The sequence below is a fragment of the Falco biarmicus genome, chromosome 15 (assembly GCF_023638135.1).
Source record: "Falco biarmicus isolate bFalBia1 chromosome 15, bFalBia1.pri, whole genome shotgun sequence".
NCBI classification, from domain to species: Eukaryota; Metazoa; Chordata; class Aves; order Falconiformes; family Falconidae; genus Falco; species Falco biarmicus.
In genome coordinates, this window is record NC_079302.1 from 12,946,787 (window position 1) to 12,965,951 (window position 19,165).

The 19,165-nt window shown below is 42.5% G+C and overlaps 2 protein-coding genes across 10 annotated transcripts in view; one reads left to right on the top strand and one right to left on the bottom strand.

The window, feature by feature from the left end:
- Nucleotides 1–13,193, top strand: part of LOC130159241 (neural-cadherin-like) — a 67,129-nt gene extending 53,936 nt beyond the window's left edge. Inside the window, exons 29-33 of one of the 6 annotated variants that reach the window (XM_056360632.1) lie at nucleotides 700–964; nucleotides 2,749–2,929; nucleotides 3,913–4,157; nucleotides 6,803–6,957; nucleotides 10,410–13,193. In XM_056360632.1, the coding sequence (XP_056216607.1) occupies nucleotides 700–964; nucleotides 2,749–2,929; nucleotides 3,913–4,157; nucleotides 6,803–6,957; nucleotides 10,410–10,823 (1,260 nt within the window). In that variant the 3' untranslated portion in view covers nucleotides 10,824–13,193. Of the gene's footprint in view, nucleotides 1–699; nucleotides 965–2,748; nucleotides 2,930–3,912; nucleotides 4,158–6,802; nucleotides 6,958–10,409 lie in introns of those variants that run through there. The other 5 variants (XM_056360633.1, XR_008825677.1, XR_008825676.1 and 2 more) reach the window with 5 other exon arrangements.
- Nucleotides 13,194–15,236: 2,043 nt separating this feature from the next.
- Nucleotides 15,237–19,165, bottom strand: part of DPY19L3 (dpy-19 like C-mannosyltransferase 3) — a 37,581-nt gene continuing 33,652 nt past the window's right edge. For all 4 annotated transcript variants that reach the window (XM_056360638.1, XM_056360636.1, XM_056360637.1 and 1 more), the window contains one exon: nucleotides 15,237–18,801. In XM_056360638.1, coding sequence (XP_056216613.1) covers nucleotides 18,640–18,801 — 162 coding nt within the window. In that variant the 3' untranslated portion in view covers nucleotides 15,237–18,639. The remainder of the gene's footprint in view (nucleotides 18,802–19,165) is intronic.

Consider the following 19,165-nt stretch of genomic DNA (forward strand, 5'->3'; position numbering starts at 1 on the left):
GAATAGTTACCCCAGAGAAGCGTTAGCTTAAGTAAGAGCTGGAAACGGAACCAAAAACCTTATGCTAAGCACAAAAACTTTGGAATTCATTTTATGAGCACTTACAGATCTGATCGTTCACTGTTGACTACAGAGCCATGGTGTATCCCGTTTGATTTCATAGGAATTTATTGCCAGGTACAGTGAAGTATATACAGTTTGCTATACAGAATGGGATGAATGGTGTGTCCTATTTGGCTGTAGTCATGAGTGGCCGATCCTGCATAGTGCAGACTCTGGCAAGAAAGCTGCCTGTAGCAGTTAATGGTGTTGGACTCAAAATGAGAACCTTTGCGTTTTATACGTACCACCAGATGTCACCTCTTCTCATGTAACCATGTTACCTCTTCAGTTAAGCTGGTTTGAGCTGTTAGTGCAGAGGTGATAAACCAGGTTCTCAGCCATATGAAGAGCCCTATAAATTTGTCCAAGAGACACGCAGGGTACAGTTACTCCAAGTGAATGACATGCTACACCACTACCAGTATTTAGATTCTCTAGTTCAGTAGCACCTGAATTATCTTTACGTTACACTGTATGTGCAGTGTAAACATAACCTACATTTAAACAAATGCTTTAAGATTGAAGTTACAGGTCAATACAAAACATTCGGTGATGACTTCTGTTTTCTTTCTTACTACTTTGTTAATTATCCACAAGGTTGTTCAGGGATTCTTAGTGGTCTCATATAATCTGGGTGATGGAGACTATTCTGTAAGCCTTCCCTCCTACCACATTGATAATGGTGAATGGCATCATATCACACTGGAGAGAAATGAAAATGAATTTACTCTTCGCCTTTATGAAGGAGGTGGGAAGAGAGAAATTCTGAAAGCAGCAGGAACGTACAAAGAGATTGTGATTGACCCTAGCAGCTTGGTCCTTGGAAACACCTACCCATTCACTCAGAACAAGAGTTTTCAAGGTGAGGAATTTTTGATCTCACTGTTCACAATATGGACCTGTAAAAGTGAAGGTTTATTGGTACTACATGGGCATATTGCAAGAAGCTTGCTTTATGTAGAGCCCAACCAAAACGGACAGATGCTCGCATGACACTTTGCAAAAGGGACAGGAAAACTGTTCTGACTAGGAAAAAGGTACAGCAGGGAACTAAGAGCAAATACTGTTAGCTGCTGGACTTGCAACAAAGGTGGTGACCTCCTCACGTGACTGTATGTGTAGTATTTGTAACTGGAGATCCACAAGCTTCTCCCAGCTGGGCTGTGGAGGGCTCACTGCATTAGATACACGGTTCATTGCATGGTTCTATCCAGCCCGCTCAGCTGCTGTCCTTCCCTACCAAATACAGCTGTCCCTATATTGAAAGGAATATTTCCATTTTATATGTGTGTAACAGAACAAACTCTGGTTTATTACCTTTATGCATGACCTTTGTGTTAGTGCATTTTATAGTCACTCAGATGAAGCGTTAACTAAAATTAGAAATGGTTTATGGAATTAGAGATAACAATTTCAATTTTTAGCAACTGAATGGACACAGTCATGATGTCTGTTAAAAAAATGTCAGTTTTCAGCCTGGAAATTGAATAGTTACGTTTCTCTATATTTCTTCTTTGTCTAAGGTTAAGATACCTGTAACATCTTTTTTACTCTGTCCTCAGTTGGCAGCTCATCCTTCACCTAAAATCATAGTATAAATAATGCACAGTTATGCAGCAGATCTTTTATATTGACAAGGAAGACACACACCTATTACTTGGTTAAATGCACCTGATGTCTGTCTGTCACCTCTCCCCCACGCCTTTCACTTCTTTAACCAGATACTAGTAAATCCATTTGAAACAAGGTGGTAATGTTTTCACCTGGTAAAAGTATTTCAGTGAATAACACAAAAGTGCGAGGAGAAAATGTGTAAAATATATATGCATTAAATGGAATAACAACATACAACACAAGTGTATCATAAATTACTTAGAAAAAGATTGTTTTCTATTGTTTCACTAGAAGTATTCCAATGATTAAAGTTTACACTGAGAACTAGAGACCATATTCTGAAATTTTATTTATTGGAGTAATAGTATTTGTTTTTAAGCAAATGAAGGAGACAAATGGTAACATGGAAGTCATTTTAATTGGGACAACTAATGTTGCTGTTAAGCAGCTGAAACTTTAAAGGCTTTGAATTTATAAAATGTACTTTATTCATCAAGGTATATGCTTTTATGCTGAGGCATCTTGTGCATATGAAATCAATACATTTGTACATCTTCAATACAAAATTCCCATCAGCGACCCAAGGCTTTTTCACCATTATTTGTGGTTTGCTCTCCTGTAAAGTTAAGCTGTAAATTACAATTAAAAATCAACCTAACACAGTTTATACAGGTACACATTGAAGAATGTAACAGGTTGTCCCCATATAACACGTTTTCCACAATATTTGTACTTTTCTGTTGAAAACATAGTGAGGGGGTACATATTCTACTGTCTTGAGCACAAGCACATAGAGGCCTGCAGCAGCACTTGGTTCTTGTGGAAAAACACTGGGACTCTTGATCAAAACTTTTAACAAATTCAGTCAAAAAATGGAGAACAATGCTTTGAAAGGTCAGGTAGGTTCAGTCCTGGATTTGAACTTTGGTAGCCTGGGTCCTTTGTTAAAACATAAACTGCCAAATCTTACAGCTGCTTCAAATCATTCTTGCTGAATGGCTTTTAAAACAGTCTCTTTGTGCCTTGCCTCAGGATGTATGAAGGATGTCAGATTTAATAACTACAGAATCCCTCTGGACGCTCACGTGAAGGAGCTGGTGTCAGTATTAAGTGCCCAAGGCGTCAAAGAAGGCTGTTCTTCAGAGGCTTGTAGGAATAACCCTTGTAACCAGGAATTTATTTGTGTTGATTTGTGGATGATGCATGAATGCAGGTAATTAGTGGAAATAAAAGCATAAAACCCTCCAGACTGAGGTGGGAAAGGGTAGATGCTGAAGAAGGGTGCAACTTGAAGGGTGCCACTGGCAGTCTTAGCAAATCAGTTGAACCACAGTGAAACACTAAGCAAGGTGCCTTGCAATAGGCACCAGGTTACTGAGAACACTGCCCTTTTAGGCACTACCCTTAGCGGATGTAAATCAGTGTACCTCTGTGGATCCTGTAACAATTTCGGCTGCGTGTCTTAATTGAAAATGGTTAAAGGATAGCAGCAAATCTAGAATGTTTGTAAAACCTGAGAACCAGGAAAAAGGGGTATGTGTGCTGGAGCGGAGTAGAAAACTGGTGTGGCTAGCTGTCCTGCGGAGCTGGTGCTGTGCAATGGAGATGTGCTTTCTTTTGGTAGTGTCTGACTTCTTACTGTCTTAGGCTGTGGCCTCTGTCCCCTTCCAGGCTACCTGAACTGCATTAGAATCACTGCGTCACTGAGCTCAGCTCAGTGTTCTTGTGTGTGGCTGGGGTTAGGACAACAGTAATTTGAGTTAGTTGTGCTGTGAAGCACTTTAAGCGTTATGGACTGCCACTGTCTACACAAATGGAGTTTAATAGAGATGTATTTTCTTCTGGAATTTCACCGTTACGGAAACACAAGGAACATAGCATAGCTTGTCCTTCCTGGACAGAGCTGAAGACCCTAATCCAGCTATTTTTCACATGGGTCATCTCACAGAAGCCAGTGGAACTACCCGAGTTCTGAAAGCCCCAGACATAAGGGTTTAAAGTTGTGGAGTTCATTGTTGTATGACTGCTTTAGAAAGGACTGCAATCCTGGAATTATTCTAAGTAACTTACTTCTAGTAGCTACTTCAGAAACTGCATATAGAGTGTCATCAAAGACCGTTTTAAGATCTTACATGCTGTCTTTCATGCCTACTTTCCTCAAAGTTTAATGGTTTCATTTCACATTTGTCTTTTCAGTTGCCCTCCTGGACACATGATCATGGAGAATGCCACTGGCAGACAGTGTGTCTACACTGCGTGTGCTGAGAGGCCCTGTAACTATGGTACCTGCATCTCGCTGTCACCAACCAAGTTCCAGTGTCACTGCCCTGATGGCTATACTGGACCTAACTGTGAAATCACACTGGCGATCTTCCACAAGGATACAGGCCTGAGCTTTAGTTCCGTGTTTGCCATCTGCATTTGCTTTTTGGCGCTGTTAGGTAGTTATGGCAACTACATCTTGTATTACCTTTGGTGAACTCATTTATACATGTTGTCCTGAATAGCTGTCATCTCATCCTCCTGCTGAAAAACTCAGTTTCTTAATGGAGACTTGACTCTGCCTTCATTTCTTTGCCATGGTCTCACCTCCATCGGTAACCTGTTTTTCATCCCCGTGTGCATGTATTGCTACATGATTCAACATTTGTGTAGCTATGGAAAGTCTTTGCAGTTTTTTATTTTCTGCCCATTTTCACTTCATTGCTAAGGCACTGTTCAGATGCGTAATTGGAAGGGAATGCCATTGAACAGCAAGAGTGGAAATTGCTACCAGATAAGCATTGTTTAAAATACTACTGAGCATGAAACAGATTTTTTCTTTTTTAGTCTAGGAGAAATACACTGTCTGATAGAAATACACTTGGTCAGACGGGAGCAGTCTCTTGCATCTTCACAGTTGTGTCAGAGCTCCCAACAGCTGCTTTTGTCTTCCTCAACCATTTTCAGGCTTAGGCATTGGATCTCAAAAAGAAGAGGAAAGACAAAGAAGGATCTCACTAGGGAGGAAGGATCACATCTTCGAGTCCTTCTTCTTTGTTCAGATTTCATGAAAGTTCACCTGAGCAAGGACATAGGATTTTTTTCGTGGCTTGTACAGTATGAAGTTTTATTCAGAAGTAGTAAGAGTATGAAAATGTGTCGTGGACTATTTTGAATCCCTCCTTGTAGCTACCTGAAATACCATCGTTTTCCCCAGCTCTGCTAGATACTATGTTTGCCATGCAAATATGAACAGCAAATAGCGTGGGAAGCTACCTGGTTTCACAGCTTTTGGAATCCCAGTTAGCTGAGGTTGATAATAGTTCGTTATGTTACAGGAGGGTGATTTTTGCTGGGTCAGAGCAGTTTTATTGTCAGTTGACTTTGTGTTGCTGCCTGTGCTTGACTGAAAAAACAATCTTTTACCTAATAACCCTGCTAATCTTTCCGTTCTAAATTATGAGTAAGAAACAGTTGCTATTAACCAAGTGGTGTGCATTGTTGTGAAAATTTGAGTAGATGTGGTTAACAATGGTATTATCCCACAACTGTCACTTGTTAGGGGAATTTTTAATAAAATCGCTTGTTCTCAAGATTTCAGATGTCCTTTCTCATACACAGCTCCTAGAAAGTGTCAGTGCTCTGAAAAGTGATCAATTCATGCAGCTTTAATTATAGATGTGTAAGATTCCAATTGATTAGAAAAGCTGCTTTTCTGATTACATCCTTTAAATTCAAGTGTGGGACCGTTTTGCAAGTAAATCAGTACCAGGGCGGCTGGTGTCACAGGCACCTTCCCTGCTCCCTGCCAGGAGGGGACTTCAGCTCGTTTTGTTCAGTTACAGACACAGCAATACCTTGGAGCTTGCAGCTGCCCTGACGCTGACGCCACGGACCAAAGAACCAATAACCTCCACAGAATGCTTCTAATGACAGCACTGTTTAATGACAGCTCAGGATCATAAGAAAATCAGGCAGGAGCTTGCACTGTTGGTGTCTGCGTGGAAGAAATGCTGTCTTCACTGGGGGTATTCTGGTTTACACTCTTGTCACGCTCTTGGAACGTGGGCTGTATTCATTTTAAGTATTGACTTTCTACTAGCGGCCACAGTGAAAGATTAGAAGAGTTGTAGAACATCGAAAGACTTCTTGAGTATCTCAAAATCAGCTCAGCTAAAAAAATGACTGTCAAAAAGTTGCCACATGTGTGAAAATCTGTGGGACGCGTTCTGTTAATTGGGATGGGGCAGGGAGGAAGAGGTAAATACACATCTCAAATGCAGTGATTCAGCTTGAAGGGTGTAGCTACACAGCACAGTGCGGGGTGTAGACCTCCATGTAGACCAGTTTCAGTCCCAAGGTCATATCTATGTGCTGCCTACAGAACTGCAGTCTGCCATGTAGATACTCTGTAAGAGATTCTGCTCTCTTTAATTCACTGCACTCTTAGTTTATGCTTGTAGCCAATGGTTTGAGGTCTTACTATAAGCTGTTGTCAATTTCTCTAGAGTTGGTAACACAGTGGTACACAAGTTGCTATTTACATAACGTTCAGTATCTGATGGTGAAGTTTTACAACTGTCAGTGTGTAAAATGTACCTAGGCATGTAAGAAAAATGTTTTAATTCATGGATGCTAAGGCAAAGTGTGCCTGCTTAGGGTTTTACTTCCTAGTAAAATGTACAAAAGTAATTTCCTCTTCAGTCTCCTGTCTTCTTGTGCTTCATTTCTATGTCATTGCAGTACTGTCAACACGTTATTTATGTGCTGTATACACTCTCTTACAAAATTCAACTCGATACAGTGAGGTGTCTGAACACCACTTGGGTCATGCAGTTCTTGTACTTTAAAGGGTATTTTAAAATGCTCTTTAAAGGCCTTTTCTTCTGTCTTTGATGCTCACTTGTAACTAGATTGAAGAGTGCAAAAATCAAACATTTGCTGAGAAACGCAGAACTACAGCCTTGCTGGCTCCGGCTGCGAGCCAGGGCTGCAGCGCTTGTGTACAACAGCTGCTGCCTAAGCCAGCCTGCAGCACTCCTGGATGTAAACGTTGTATTTTTTTCTGACCGATGTTCTGTTTTGCCCCTGTGTGTTTACACAGCTCTGTTCAGCGCTGTATTCTTGTGGGCTCGCTGGAAGACTCGCAGAGGTCTGCACGGAGGAGTTCACCACGTATCTGCACATCATGAGGATCTGGAGGACGTCAGAGAAAATATCCTCAACTACAATGAAGAAGGAGGTGGGGAACAAGATGAAGTAAGGATTGTTGTGTTGTGTTACGCTTAAGAGGGGGCTGCTGGCTCACCGTGCTGATGAAAACGTATTTTATGCTTTTCCATTATAGCTGAGGCCCTTAGTCTTTGTTCTGCCGATTCATTACTGCAGTTGGTAGATGAATTATTTGCAAGGTTATGTACACAAGGGGGTGTGCTTCTGAAGTGGAGATAACTGCTAATCGATTTTTAATTTGTCTTAAAGCAAATGATCCTGTGTGCCTATTTTAAAGTGCTGGTAGAGTGAGTTTAGCAGTAAAGACCTAGTAGCTGATGTGTTTGGTTTCATGGCTCAGGAGATGGCGAGGTTCTCAGTGGAAATTACTGCTGTAGCACCGAGGGCTTGAAAGAACCTGATGTGACCTGTTCTTTAGGGGCAGTCTCTTTCTGGAGACTGTTCATAACAGCAGGTATTCCGGCTCGACTTGCTAAGAAAGCAAGGCACTGTGTTCCTCTTAAGCCCCAAAGCACATGGTGGTTGTGGAATAACACTTCTGCATTGCTGTTTTGGGGAGAAATACACTGGTGAACACAAACTGTGTTCATACTTCCAGTAGACCAGATTATACTCAGAACATACAGTGTCAACATTTCTGCTAGCTGTTTTAAGGATTTCTACATGTCAGTGTAAGATGGAACTTTGAAACAAAACTGCAGATGCTCTAGAGGGGTAATTTAAATAAACTGTTTGCTGACCCACAGATGTTTGCCATGTTTAAAAAAGGTAAGGAACTGCATTGCCACCTTTTGGAACTGGCCATTTCACAGATTCAGAAGGTGCTGTGACTCTGTAGAGGTAATACTAAGCAGGGCACTGCTGTGATGGGGCACAAGAAGATAGTGATCTAAAAAAAAAAAAAAGTTAAATGTGACCTGTCCCAAATATCCTCAAGAATTTTTAGTTACAGTGATTTACAAGGCCACCTGAGAAAATACTCTTTCTTGTAGAGTACCCTTAATTTCTTGATGAATTAGTGTGACCATAATAAATAGAGGGACATTTTCCACGTGATAATGTAGACAGCTATATGCATAAATCCTGTTTTCCTTAACCAAATTAACTTCCTCTGCCATACTTGGCAATTTTACACCCAGAAATTTTATAGATTGAGGAAATCCACAGTTACTGTATGACATGTTTAATTACTTTGGGAGAGTTCTTAAAATACACTCCTTATTTTAAGCAGTGGAATCAAATTAGCAACTTCTGGTGATCTTCATCTGAGGCAGTTACTCTGTCTTGAAGAAATGCTGCTTGGAGTGGAGCCTCTGTGGGTTCTGTATACTGTTCCTTAGTTATTCAAATTTTACAGTTGCTGGGATTGCAGCTAAAACTTCGCAGTATCTTTTTGAGTACCTAATTATTTGTCTAGATTAAAAAAAAATAATAAAAAAAGAACAAAGTACCCAGAATTACAATACCTTCATTGTATTCTCATGTTACCTTAACAAAAGGATCATGAAGGCGCTTGGACAAGGAAGTTTTGTCTTTGTAATGTTAGCGGAGGGTATGATTATGGGTACAAGAGGCTGTCTTACTAGGGAGTTTCCGCACATGAAATAAATAAAACTGTATCCCTCAGAGAAATGAGGAACCCATAGGAATTTTAGCAGATCAGTGTGCTACTGAGTATATACTTAACGCTGCTGAACACCGAATGTTGTTAAAAGCCAGCTTTGAAGCTAGAGGCAAGGATGGACTTGGCCTTGTAGGCTGCCAGCTAAGAATGGTATAGAATCAGAAGTCGTCTGTCATTTTAAGGAACAACTAATAGCAGTAAAGGATAATTTTAACATCACCCAGTTCACTGAAGGGAGGATCATGAATCTGTATTTGGACAAACTCCTATTTAAATGTTGTACGATGAAAAGTTGCCGTGGTGTGCGGATCATGCTGGTAGCCATGCTGTTGTAAAATGCTCATAGTGGGATGGATGTACCCTGCGCTTATTTAGAACGTGCCTAAGGTAGGCAGCTGCCCTGCAGGTCTCGCATCGTTCCTCTCTAACGGTATTTCCATTCTCCCAGAGTCTGACTAAGCAGCTGCTCTGTGTTACAGTCCTGTCCCGCACTCTCGTCTTGCCACCTACGTGGCTTCCTGATTGCAGGTGGGTTTCTTTTTGAAGCAGTTTTCTGCCTCCCCATTGAAATTCAGCAACACTCACCAAGATTACTTGGGATGATCTCTCATCTCAATTGCACAGTTATGTGCAATTCAGCATGCAAGAGAATAAATGTCATCCTTCAGAAAGTGCTGACTTGGCGGCTCTGTCGTTGACGGCCGCTGTTAGAGGAATAGCCTGAGCAGTACCAGTGAGCGCTGTTTGCTGTCGTGGGCTGTCTCGCACAGCCTCTTTGGCCTGTCAGCCAGTGCAGAGGCACAACCTTGCGATGGCAGGAAGGTGAAGGCTGCGGTGGGACACCACTTCGTTCTTTCAGCTGCCATAAAGATTCTGATCAGTTAATGCAATTAACACGTCTGCTATCGTAGCTTTAGTGACAGAAGCTGCGCTTCAGGAGCTGTGGCACAGTGATCAGACAGCATGAACTGCTGCTGCACCACGAGGGAATTTTTTTTTTTTTTTTTTTTGTAATAGGTAGTCACTTGGCTTTTACAGCCATGCCACTTCCATACAACAGCACTAGCTATTATTCCACAGGCTGATAAAATTTTAACAGAATTCACAGCAGATGTTTGAACTACTAATGCAGAAAGTTCTCTTTTAACAAGCTATTTGTGAATATCCTTTCTCCCTGTTGTTGCCAGACTCGGTAGCAGTGTTTAACGATGATAAAATATTTAGATCTGAATTTCAGAACAAAAATTGGGGCATTTCTGTCATTTTTATTTAACTTCTAATACGAAATTAGACTTGATTTTGAACCTAACTGTAGTAGTGCCAGTGTTCCTCATGCATTCATGTCTACAAATACTTCCAAGGGTGAGTGCCATGAGGACGGGGCCAGGCTTCTTTCAGTGGCGCCCGGCGACAGGACAAGGCGCAATGGGCACAGACTGCAATACAAGAAGCTTCGTATGAATGCGAGGGAGAACCTCCTCACCTTGAGGGCACACAGCCCTGGCACAGGCTGCCCAGGGAGGCTGTGGGGGTCTCCATCTCCGGAGACATTCCAAACCCGCCTGGACCCAACCCTGCACAGCCCGCTCCGGGAGAACCTGCTTTAGCGGGGGGTGGGCTAGAGGAGCTCCAGAGGTCCCTTCCCACCCCGGCCACACCGTGATTCTTAGCTGCTCAGCGGGGTTTGACTTTCTTAGGCACACTGTAGGTGGCAGAGTTGGTTGAACAAGCCAACCCGTCACGTGTTCACACCAAACGGACTGCCTCAGGATGTACCTTCTTTATTTCCACTAGAACGTGAAATTTTGGGACCTACAGGGACCATTAATTTAACGTGAATGCTTTCTCACACCAGGATGCATACAACATGGCAGAACTGCAGGTGCCTATTCAAACCAGCCCAGCCTATTCTCTCTACAAGAAGAAAAAGAAACCACCAAAATGCAGCCGTGACTTTGGTGACGCGCCCCCAGGCACGCAGGAGCAGCCCCGACCACCAGCGCCTGCAGAAGCCTCTTTCGCTAGCGCAGACTTTGGTCAGTACCTGTCAGATGTTGTCAGAGACGCCGACCGTCACCTCCAGGCCGTACCCCAGGACTCGCTGCAGCTGTTCTGCACCGAGGGCGACAGCTCGGTTGCGAGCAGCCTGAGTACCCTCAGCTCTGCTGGGCCAGACGAGGGGGTGGTGTACGATGACATCAAAGCGTGGGGACCAAAGTTCGAGAAGCTGAGTGAACTGTACTCATGTGTAGGTGCAGAAGGCCTGTAGATTACCAGGCCAGCTTCACCGTTTCAGGAGCAAGGGTGCAGGACAGGTTTTCATGCTCGTTTTTCTTTCCCCTGTTATGGCAAGGCACTCAGATTCCCACTAACAAGCCACACTTTGCATCTAATTGCGAAATCCAGTAGTAGGACCTAACCTTGCAACATTCTGGTCATTTATATTTGGGGTTATGAACTTACTGGAAACAGTAAAGGGACAACTTGGGGTACATAGTCCTTCACACACAGTGTTTAAGAAATAGATTTTTTTTTTTGTTACTAAGCTAATAAAGGACTCCCTGCGAGATCCTGTGTACCTAAGCCAAGACGGTGCTCACAGTGTGAAGGAGGCATGCTGTGGGCACGCATTTCAGTAGGAGCTGTAGCAGTTATTTGGACAAAGCACATTGTCTTTTTCTTGTGGAAATGAAGTCCATGCTGTGTCACATCCATCTTGTTGCCCTGACTGAGCCTCAGTTAAAGCACCGGCTCGCTGAACGCGGTGCAGGTAGAGCCCATGGATCCAGGTAAAGGAATGAAGCAGCACGGATGGGGGTCTTTGAACTGTAGCTATACCTTAATGATATCACTTTTTGCTGTCACATAAACACAGGAACTGAATTTAGGCACAACACATCGTCAGCTGCTTGCAACTAAATACTTACCTTAACTGAAACCCCAGGTTTTCTATGAGACTAGTCTCAAAGGTCACTAGTTAGGAATTCCAGCAGCAAACACCACAGCTCACCGTCATTTCTCATTCCTAATGGGCTAACTAAATTGAGCCTAAATGAAGGACCAGCCTGAACAACATCATTTGCATCTACAACGCCGCTCCTCGTGTTTTGCTAAACCGCCTTTCTCGTGTAAGAATTGAAAGAATTAGGTTTGAGGGGCTGGAGACTGACACTTTTAACAGCAGCACTAACCAACTGCAACTGCAGCCAAGCCATGCCTTGCCAGAAGGGGCTGACTGAGGATACAGAGGGATTTTCAGTGAAGAAAAAACCCAGCATCCCTTGGATGTTGTCAAAATACCTAGTGTTTTTAGGATGTCAGAAGACTGACGGTCTTCCCTGTATCAAAGAACTTCACCCAGCACTGGGACTTCTAAAACAAAACCCTGCCAAAAATCTAATAATTCCAAGATGGTGATTTTCCAAAACTCATGATTGATAGCACGTATCACACAGGCCTCCTTCGGGCACGTTTTAGTAGAAAATCACAATCAACTGGGGACAGAGAAACCCAGGGAAAAATCTAACAGTGGTTGCAGGGGGTGGAATACTATGCTTTAAATTATCACCCCCTTTTTCAGACCGTTTAATGTCCAGCTAGTATTCTGGATTTTGTTTTAGGTTTGACTATTTGGAAAAGAGAAGGCTACAAAAATTTTTTTTCGAGACCATTTGTATATCTAAATGGAGTAAAGTGCAGCAAGAACAATCAACAGGTTTGATTCACAGATGGTGCATAGTCTATGATGATTTTGGTGCTTTAGTCTATGATTTTGTAATTTTACAAATTCTGTAAATTTACAAATACCTGTGAGGAAACAGGCTAGAATATCCTGCAGTGTTCACAAAAGTCAGGTACGTCAGCTTCTGCATTTCATGATCGTAGCAGTTGCAAACAAGATATGGAAAATAAACTCAGCATATATTATGCACAAAAATCTATTCCTTCCCCAAACAGCAGTAATTTTGTCTGCATACCTCGTGTTCTTTCCATAACTATGGATATACTGTCATTTTGGCTGGTTTTGATTTAATTTAGCTTGTAAGCTCCTTGGGGCAAGGACTGTCTATTTGCCTGTGGAGTGTCATGTGTCTCCAAGGCACCGTATAAATAATAAATAAGGCTTCTATATATGTCTCTTCTTTGTATAAATTTAAGGTTGACTAAACTTGGACTGTTGAATTGGTTCTTTCTCAGCTTTGATCAGATGCTTCCACAGCTGTGCGCCACGCGTGGTGTTCGGGCTGCCAAGCTGAGGGAAGCAGCAGTCGCCTCTCGCTGATGTGTGGGCTCAAGCTCCAGTTCCACGCTCAGAACCCCCGTTGCCGTTTCCGAGCGTGGCCCAGCGCTGAGCTGGCTGGGGCCACAGGCGGTACTTGCCTCAGCCCGGGGCTCTTTGCCAGCTCTAGGAGGAAGCAATACTTTACAGTCAACAGAATTACTCGAGTTGTGTTACCCACAGCCATAGTCCCTGTTCTGAGATTTTAGGCACTGAGAAGCTGACGCGTGGGCTGCGCACTGTGATCCGTAACGTCCACTGTGTGCGACAGGACACGTGCACCAGTACGGACGGTAAGTGGTCAAAAGATCTCCAGGCTTGATGGGCGGGACAAACCACAGCTCAAAACACTCCAGTTATTTGCTGCCGCCTTCTTCCCCCGCCTGTGATCTTAGTTCATTCCCAGCTGAGGTTTGCCACACAAGGCCATCGGCAGAGGAGCCAGCGGTGCTTTGCTCTGAGTGCCCCCGTTAAGCCAGTTACTGTGCACCTGGGAAAAACATCACTCACCTTCCCCAGAATGTGACCGAACAGCCCCACTACAGAGTAGTCTGTGATACGGAGGGCTCGGCCCCATTTGGTGAAGCTCCTACTCCAGCCGCCAAGTGCCTGCCTGCTCACCAGGTGAGAGTAAAAGCACAGCGGTGGTGGGTGGCGGGGCTGTGCAGGCAGCTGCGGGGCTGCTGCGGCTCCGGGGCGCCTACTGCCCTTCCCACAACCCGAACCTGCTGCTCTACTACTGCTTTTTCCCCTACTACAGCTATGGCGTTAATCTGTAAACAAACATAAATAACAACAAGCACAACCCCAGGGCTGCTGGTGTAACTGCGGGCAGCCGTACGTTTTACAGAATGTACAGTATCAAACCAAAGGTCAGAGAAGCATTTTGGAACTGCTATAGGAACTGGTGTAGATACAGTCCCAGTAACAGGACAGACTCGTTCCCAGCTGTCACGCCCTATTAAAACCTACTTTTTCTAGGGAGTACTGATTAGTTAATTTAATTTGCATGATGCTCTTTCAATTACTGTGCAATTTCTGAAATCCTGTCTTCAGTTGTTCTGCATTTACACGTACAAATACTTCAGTACCTCGACAAAAAACCCTCACCCCAGTATAGCACTGACATCACTCAAGGACAGGAACAGCTGGCTGGACAACAGAAAGCTTTGCAATGGGTGAGGGGAGAAGAAAAAACACTGAATAATAATACTAAAATAATCACTGGGTCCCTAGGTAGTGGGATTTTCTGTAATCTGGTACTTCTATTAATCTTCCATGTTCTTTACAGACTAAACATGTAGTAAGAACATTTTATTTAGTATAAAATATTTGTAAAGGTCTGAAATTTAAATAATCATGTGGATATTAGTATTTAATCTGTCTGCCTGTCTATTAACTATGTTAATCTTTGTTTTTCCCCTTTTAAAATAACATTCCAAGTATATACCACGTAGCCAAGCCATAGGAAAGCCGATTGTCCTCAGGTCTGACCTACTGGCAAGGACCAGCAGCTTTAGAAGGGAACGCGTGGCTGTAAAAGGAGCAGGATTAGGTAAGCAAAAGTAAATTGAGCATTTTCTTAATTATAGAAATGCTAAAACCCATGGCCGTTTCTTGCGGATTTCAATAACTAGTTTGCACCACACGATCGGTAACTTGATGAACAAGGTTTTGAGGAACCTGGTTCTCTGGAACCCCAAATCCCCTCTATGCAAGCATACCATGTTATGACCACATTTCATTAATTAAACTAATTTAGAATTCCTGTCTGTACCTGATTAACACTGGTGACGAAACTCCCCAAAACCTCACTTTAAGAGCAATACTACACATGCAAAGATACGATGGCACTCGGGCACCACACACGAGAAAAAGCCGTGCTGGCCAGTTGTACGCATAGCTCTGCACACCCTGCTTCTCCCTGCTGCCACGAGCGCCCAGACTTAAAAGCTTACCTCTGTCAGGGCACCCTAATTCAAATAAAGCCCGTGATACACGTGATTTTCCTCTCCCAAAGAACACGCGTTTCTTTTCATTGCGTTAAGAACACTAAAGCTTGAGCTACAATGCGGAAACAAGCAGATCCCCATCGGTCAAAGCAAATTACGTTTACCTAAACTGAGTAACCGCCTCAGTCCACTGACCTTGCTAGAGTTACAGGTTATTGGGTGGCCGGTACACATCACGGCTGGTACGCCTTTAATGTGCAACAGAGGAGTCCAGCAGGCTGTTAAAAACAACAGGTGATTCAGAAAGTCAGTGATGCGATGTAACGAGCTCCAGAAAAGTCAAAACTTCCTGCTGAGAAATACTTTGCTTTCCTCCATATGGACCGGAGCAAAGCCGATGCCCTGACTGCACCTTGCTCAATCCACCCCAACATAACAATAATCAAAAAAATGATCTTCAAATTCCACATTTTATTTAGTATACAATAAGTCATTACATCTCTTTACAACGTCTTATAAAATAACTGTTAGATTTCACCGGCAGAACACTGAAACAAGAAATGAAAATATACTTATGGATCTCAAAGGCTTTTCTCCCCTAAAACCACTCTGGCTACTTGATAACGTTTTGGCTCCGTCATCTAAGAAACCCCAATTCATACCACAGTTCCACTAACAACGTGCAGCTCGGAAGTCCTTGCGGACAACAGGTAACGCGCACAAGAAGCCACGACGGTGCCGTTCCCATTGGCACTTGTAAGACTTCGGTACAGGCATTGCCAGGAGGGTTGTTCTGGGGGCAGGTCACAGTTAGTACAGGGCCAACGGGCCGGCGCTGCCACAGCAACCCCTCGGGAATAAGGTGCATCAGGGTGACGTAGGTCATTTCAAAAAAATTGCACATTTTAAATGCAGTGAATACAGACCACAACGAGACGTGGGAAGTTGAGAAAATGGGTATTAGGCAAGTAAACCGCCACCTACCTCTGAGAAACCTCAGGCTCTGACACCCACCTCCAGGAAGAGAACCGCAGCCCTTGCCACCACCAGCCCCACAGCCCCCTACCTCAGGCAGCACCTCCAGCGGCTCCAGCCCTCCCCAGCATCCTCGCCCCGGCAGGCAAGCCTTTAAATCAGGGACAGGGAGGCAGCTGCTCCCTCTCTCCCGGGGTTGTGTTGCCCTCCTTTGAGCTGGTAAGTGGTTTTGTTCCTTGGCGTTTTCTATTTCACTGTTTTACAGAGATTGGTCTTCTGAATGCTGCACTATGCAGTCACTGAAATACGCCCTTCGCTCAAGTATTAAACCTTTCTGATGCAGGAACTGTTGGAACGGTTTAGAAGTGCCACAAGCTACCTAGGCTTTAAAGACTGAACTGCAACAGTTAAAACCACCTCAAAACCACTCTGTATCTGATACTTGAAATTTCTGGTGTGCTACTCTGAGGGGTGTTTATGTTGGAAGGAGAAACTCTGTTACAGTGGTGGTTCTGGATCATGACCACCACTGGCTTTCACCTTCCCTAAGACCCAGGGTAGCTGGGAGTCCATTTTGTTTAAAAACAAAACAAAAAAATGTGCACTTAACAGTTTCTACAAAAAGGTTAAATTTCTCCTTGGCAATATCCATCAGAGATTGTATTTTTGAAAAAAGTCTATTTAAAAATAATTACCATTACAGTCCGGACTTCTTAAGTCTCAGCTGCTGCCACCTACAAGTAAATTCTGAAAATGCAAGGGTACCGCTGGAGCCTGGGATCTCATTTCAATCTGAGGAAAGTTACTGCACCTTTAAAGAAAGATACAACCACATCTTAAAATAAGACAATACAGCCTAGACATACTTTACCTCACGTGTGCTTGTTTTCAATTGCTGTAAGGCACTCATCGAGGAATTCACTGACCCATGCTTTCAGCAAGAACAGGCATGCATCATTACAGGCCTAATTAACGTTTTAATACTGATTAAAATGTTTTATTACTGTATTATGTTAAACTGCAGTGGTCTCCAACCTCATTAAGGGACACAGGCTAGAAATTACTCAGGAGTTTCAGCTGCTCAGTTTAACAGCCTAGCTACTGTCACCGTTTGATTTAAATACACTCTGATTAAAGCACACTTTCCTTTCCTGATAGCGTGAAAGTGCAGAAAGATGTTGAACATTGTTTAATGAGTATTTACTGAATATAAAATTGTTTGAGCATGTGACATAACCATCACCATCTTTTCAGTAATTTACCTTAGTACAACTGAAAAAGAAAAACCCTTAAATCACTTGGAATTGGAACACAGCTCAGTTGTGAAAGCTAATCTCATTACACATCTTGATTAAATTAAATGTGGAGTTTGCCATCAGTAGCGCTTTAAGCTTCCCATCATTAGAAATTAATTGCAGTGGTAATTATTAGAACTGAGTTATTTGCACAGGCCACAGACACTCTTATAGGTGTTCAAATGTTAATTCAACATTGGCCTAGAGGCACTTGATTATTACAGTTCTGTTCTTCGTAAGAAATGATCCCAGTGGATGTCTAATTACAGTTGGAGAGTGCTGTTAGACTTTCAATCAGATTTAATCTCTTAATTTCAATATAAAACCAAAGCAGTGCTAAAACCCAGCAAAAGTCACGTGTCATTTACATAGCATTTAGAAAGTCAATACAATTCATGAAGTTCTAGCCGGTAAAAAGACAGAGGGTACAAACAAATCACAAAATTCTCAGGGTTGAGACCCGTCTTCACTTGAACTTCCAAGCCAACTTAAACCAACTGTAGTCTTTTTTTTTTTTTTTTTTTTTTTTTTAGGATAAAGAACAAGGACACAATGATTTTGTGCTAAAATATATAGCTTAGTGTCTAAACTAATGTAAAGCAAAGCTCTAATACCTGAATGCATTTTAAATACCTAAGTTTCCTGCCGAATTTAGAGATTAATTTTTCTGTTGTAAGGGTTGGCAGTGTTCAATTTTGGTATCCTACTGGAATTCACACGGGGAGAAAAAGGATCCCCTGCAGGTGTAGAAAGCAAATACAGAAAACAGTGTTGTCAGAATCCAAGCTGAGAAAATTGTTTTTTTGTTTGTTCTGAGCACTTTATGAGGCTACAAACATGCAACATGTATCAAGCATGCTCCAACTTTTATTCTCATTAGAAATACATAACACTCCATCATTAAATGCTTAATGTTATAAAAAGTACGTTTCTGCATCACTAAAAGTGCTGGACAATGATTAAAGTTTCACTCTTTAAACGCGTTTCCTGATTCTGCACTCACTGATTCTGCACTCACACTCACGAGCTTGGAAACTCATATCCACATACGTTCCCAAGGAATTCAAAAAGGAGGCACTGAAAGAGCACAAGGATCTGTCTGAGAGGATCAGGCTGTAAGACAAAACAATTTTTGTGACTCTTTTCAGGATTCACAGAGATAATGCATACTCAGTATAGGAGCAGCATGGCCTGCTTCCATTGAATTTGTATCATTTTATAGTAAAAACCCAAACTGCTGAGCAGAACTTTATAGGCTAGCTCTTCTGCAGTGGTTGTGCAGGCTGCTCATTTTGTGTGTCTTCCCATCAGTTAATACTCAGGATATAATTGTTTTCCTGTTTTCAGAAGGTCAGACTTTATTATCAAAATGGTCCCTGCTAGCATTTATTTATGAATCTATGAAAATTTTGGCAACATCAAGAACGTTATCAAAACTAAACTGTCTAAAAAAAAATCACAGTAATTAAACAAGAAACCATCAATGCAAAATGTCTTACAAATGTAACATGTTTGTAAACTTCTGCATTTTCTAATGTGGGTCCTAGCATTAAAATAGTGAACTTGAAGCCACGGTTGGCAATGTTATTTATGCTTAGCAAGTTTGTAAACGTGGAATGTTTTGTTTTGAAACACTCTAGTGAAGTGTATGGTATAAGAAGGCAGGTTTTTTTTAATTTCCTCACAGAAGCGAGGATACAACGAAGGTTTCAAATCGGGTTCGTTCTCTCCCAAACCATCCATGATCTGCAATGAAATGGAACAGATTTGTGAAGTATCTTTAGCCAGTTCACAGTTACAGGCAATAACAAGAAGCTAAAAACAACCTCAGGAATACATTCAGAGGGTCAGGTGGGCCAGATTTGTTAAAAGCGACTGTATGAAACAAGTGGGAGGCAGAAAATAACATTAAACCAGTAAGATTTATAGTATTGTCTCTATTATGGATAAAACCAATTTGGCAGTGGTACGTATGGGCTTTGGGTTATGCGGTCTGCTGCGGTTCCACGTTAGCCCCAGAAATGCTTGAAAACTCCCGGCACAATGGAGTGATACAACTGTCTGCTGAAGCTATGAAGTGATTCACACTCTCGAAGAAGACACCATCTGT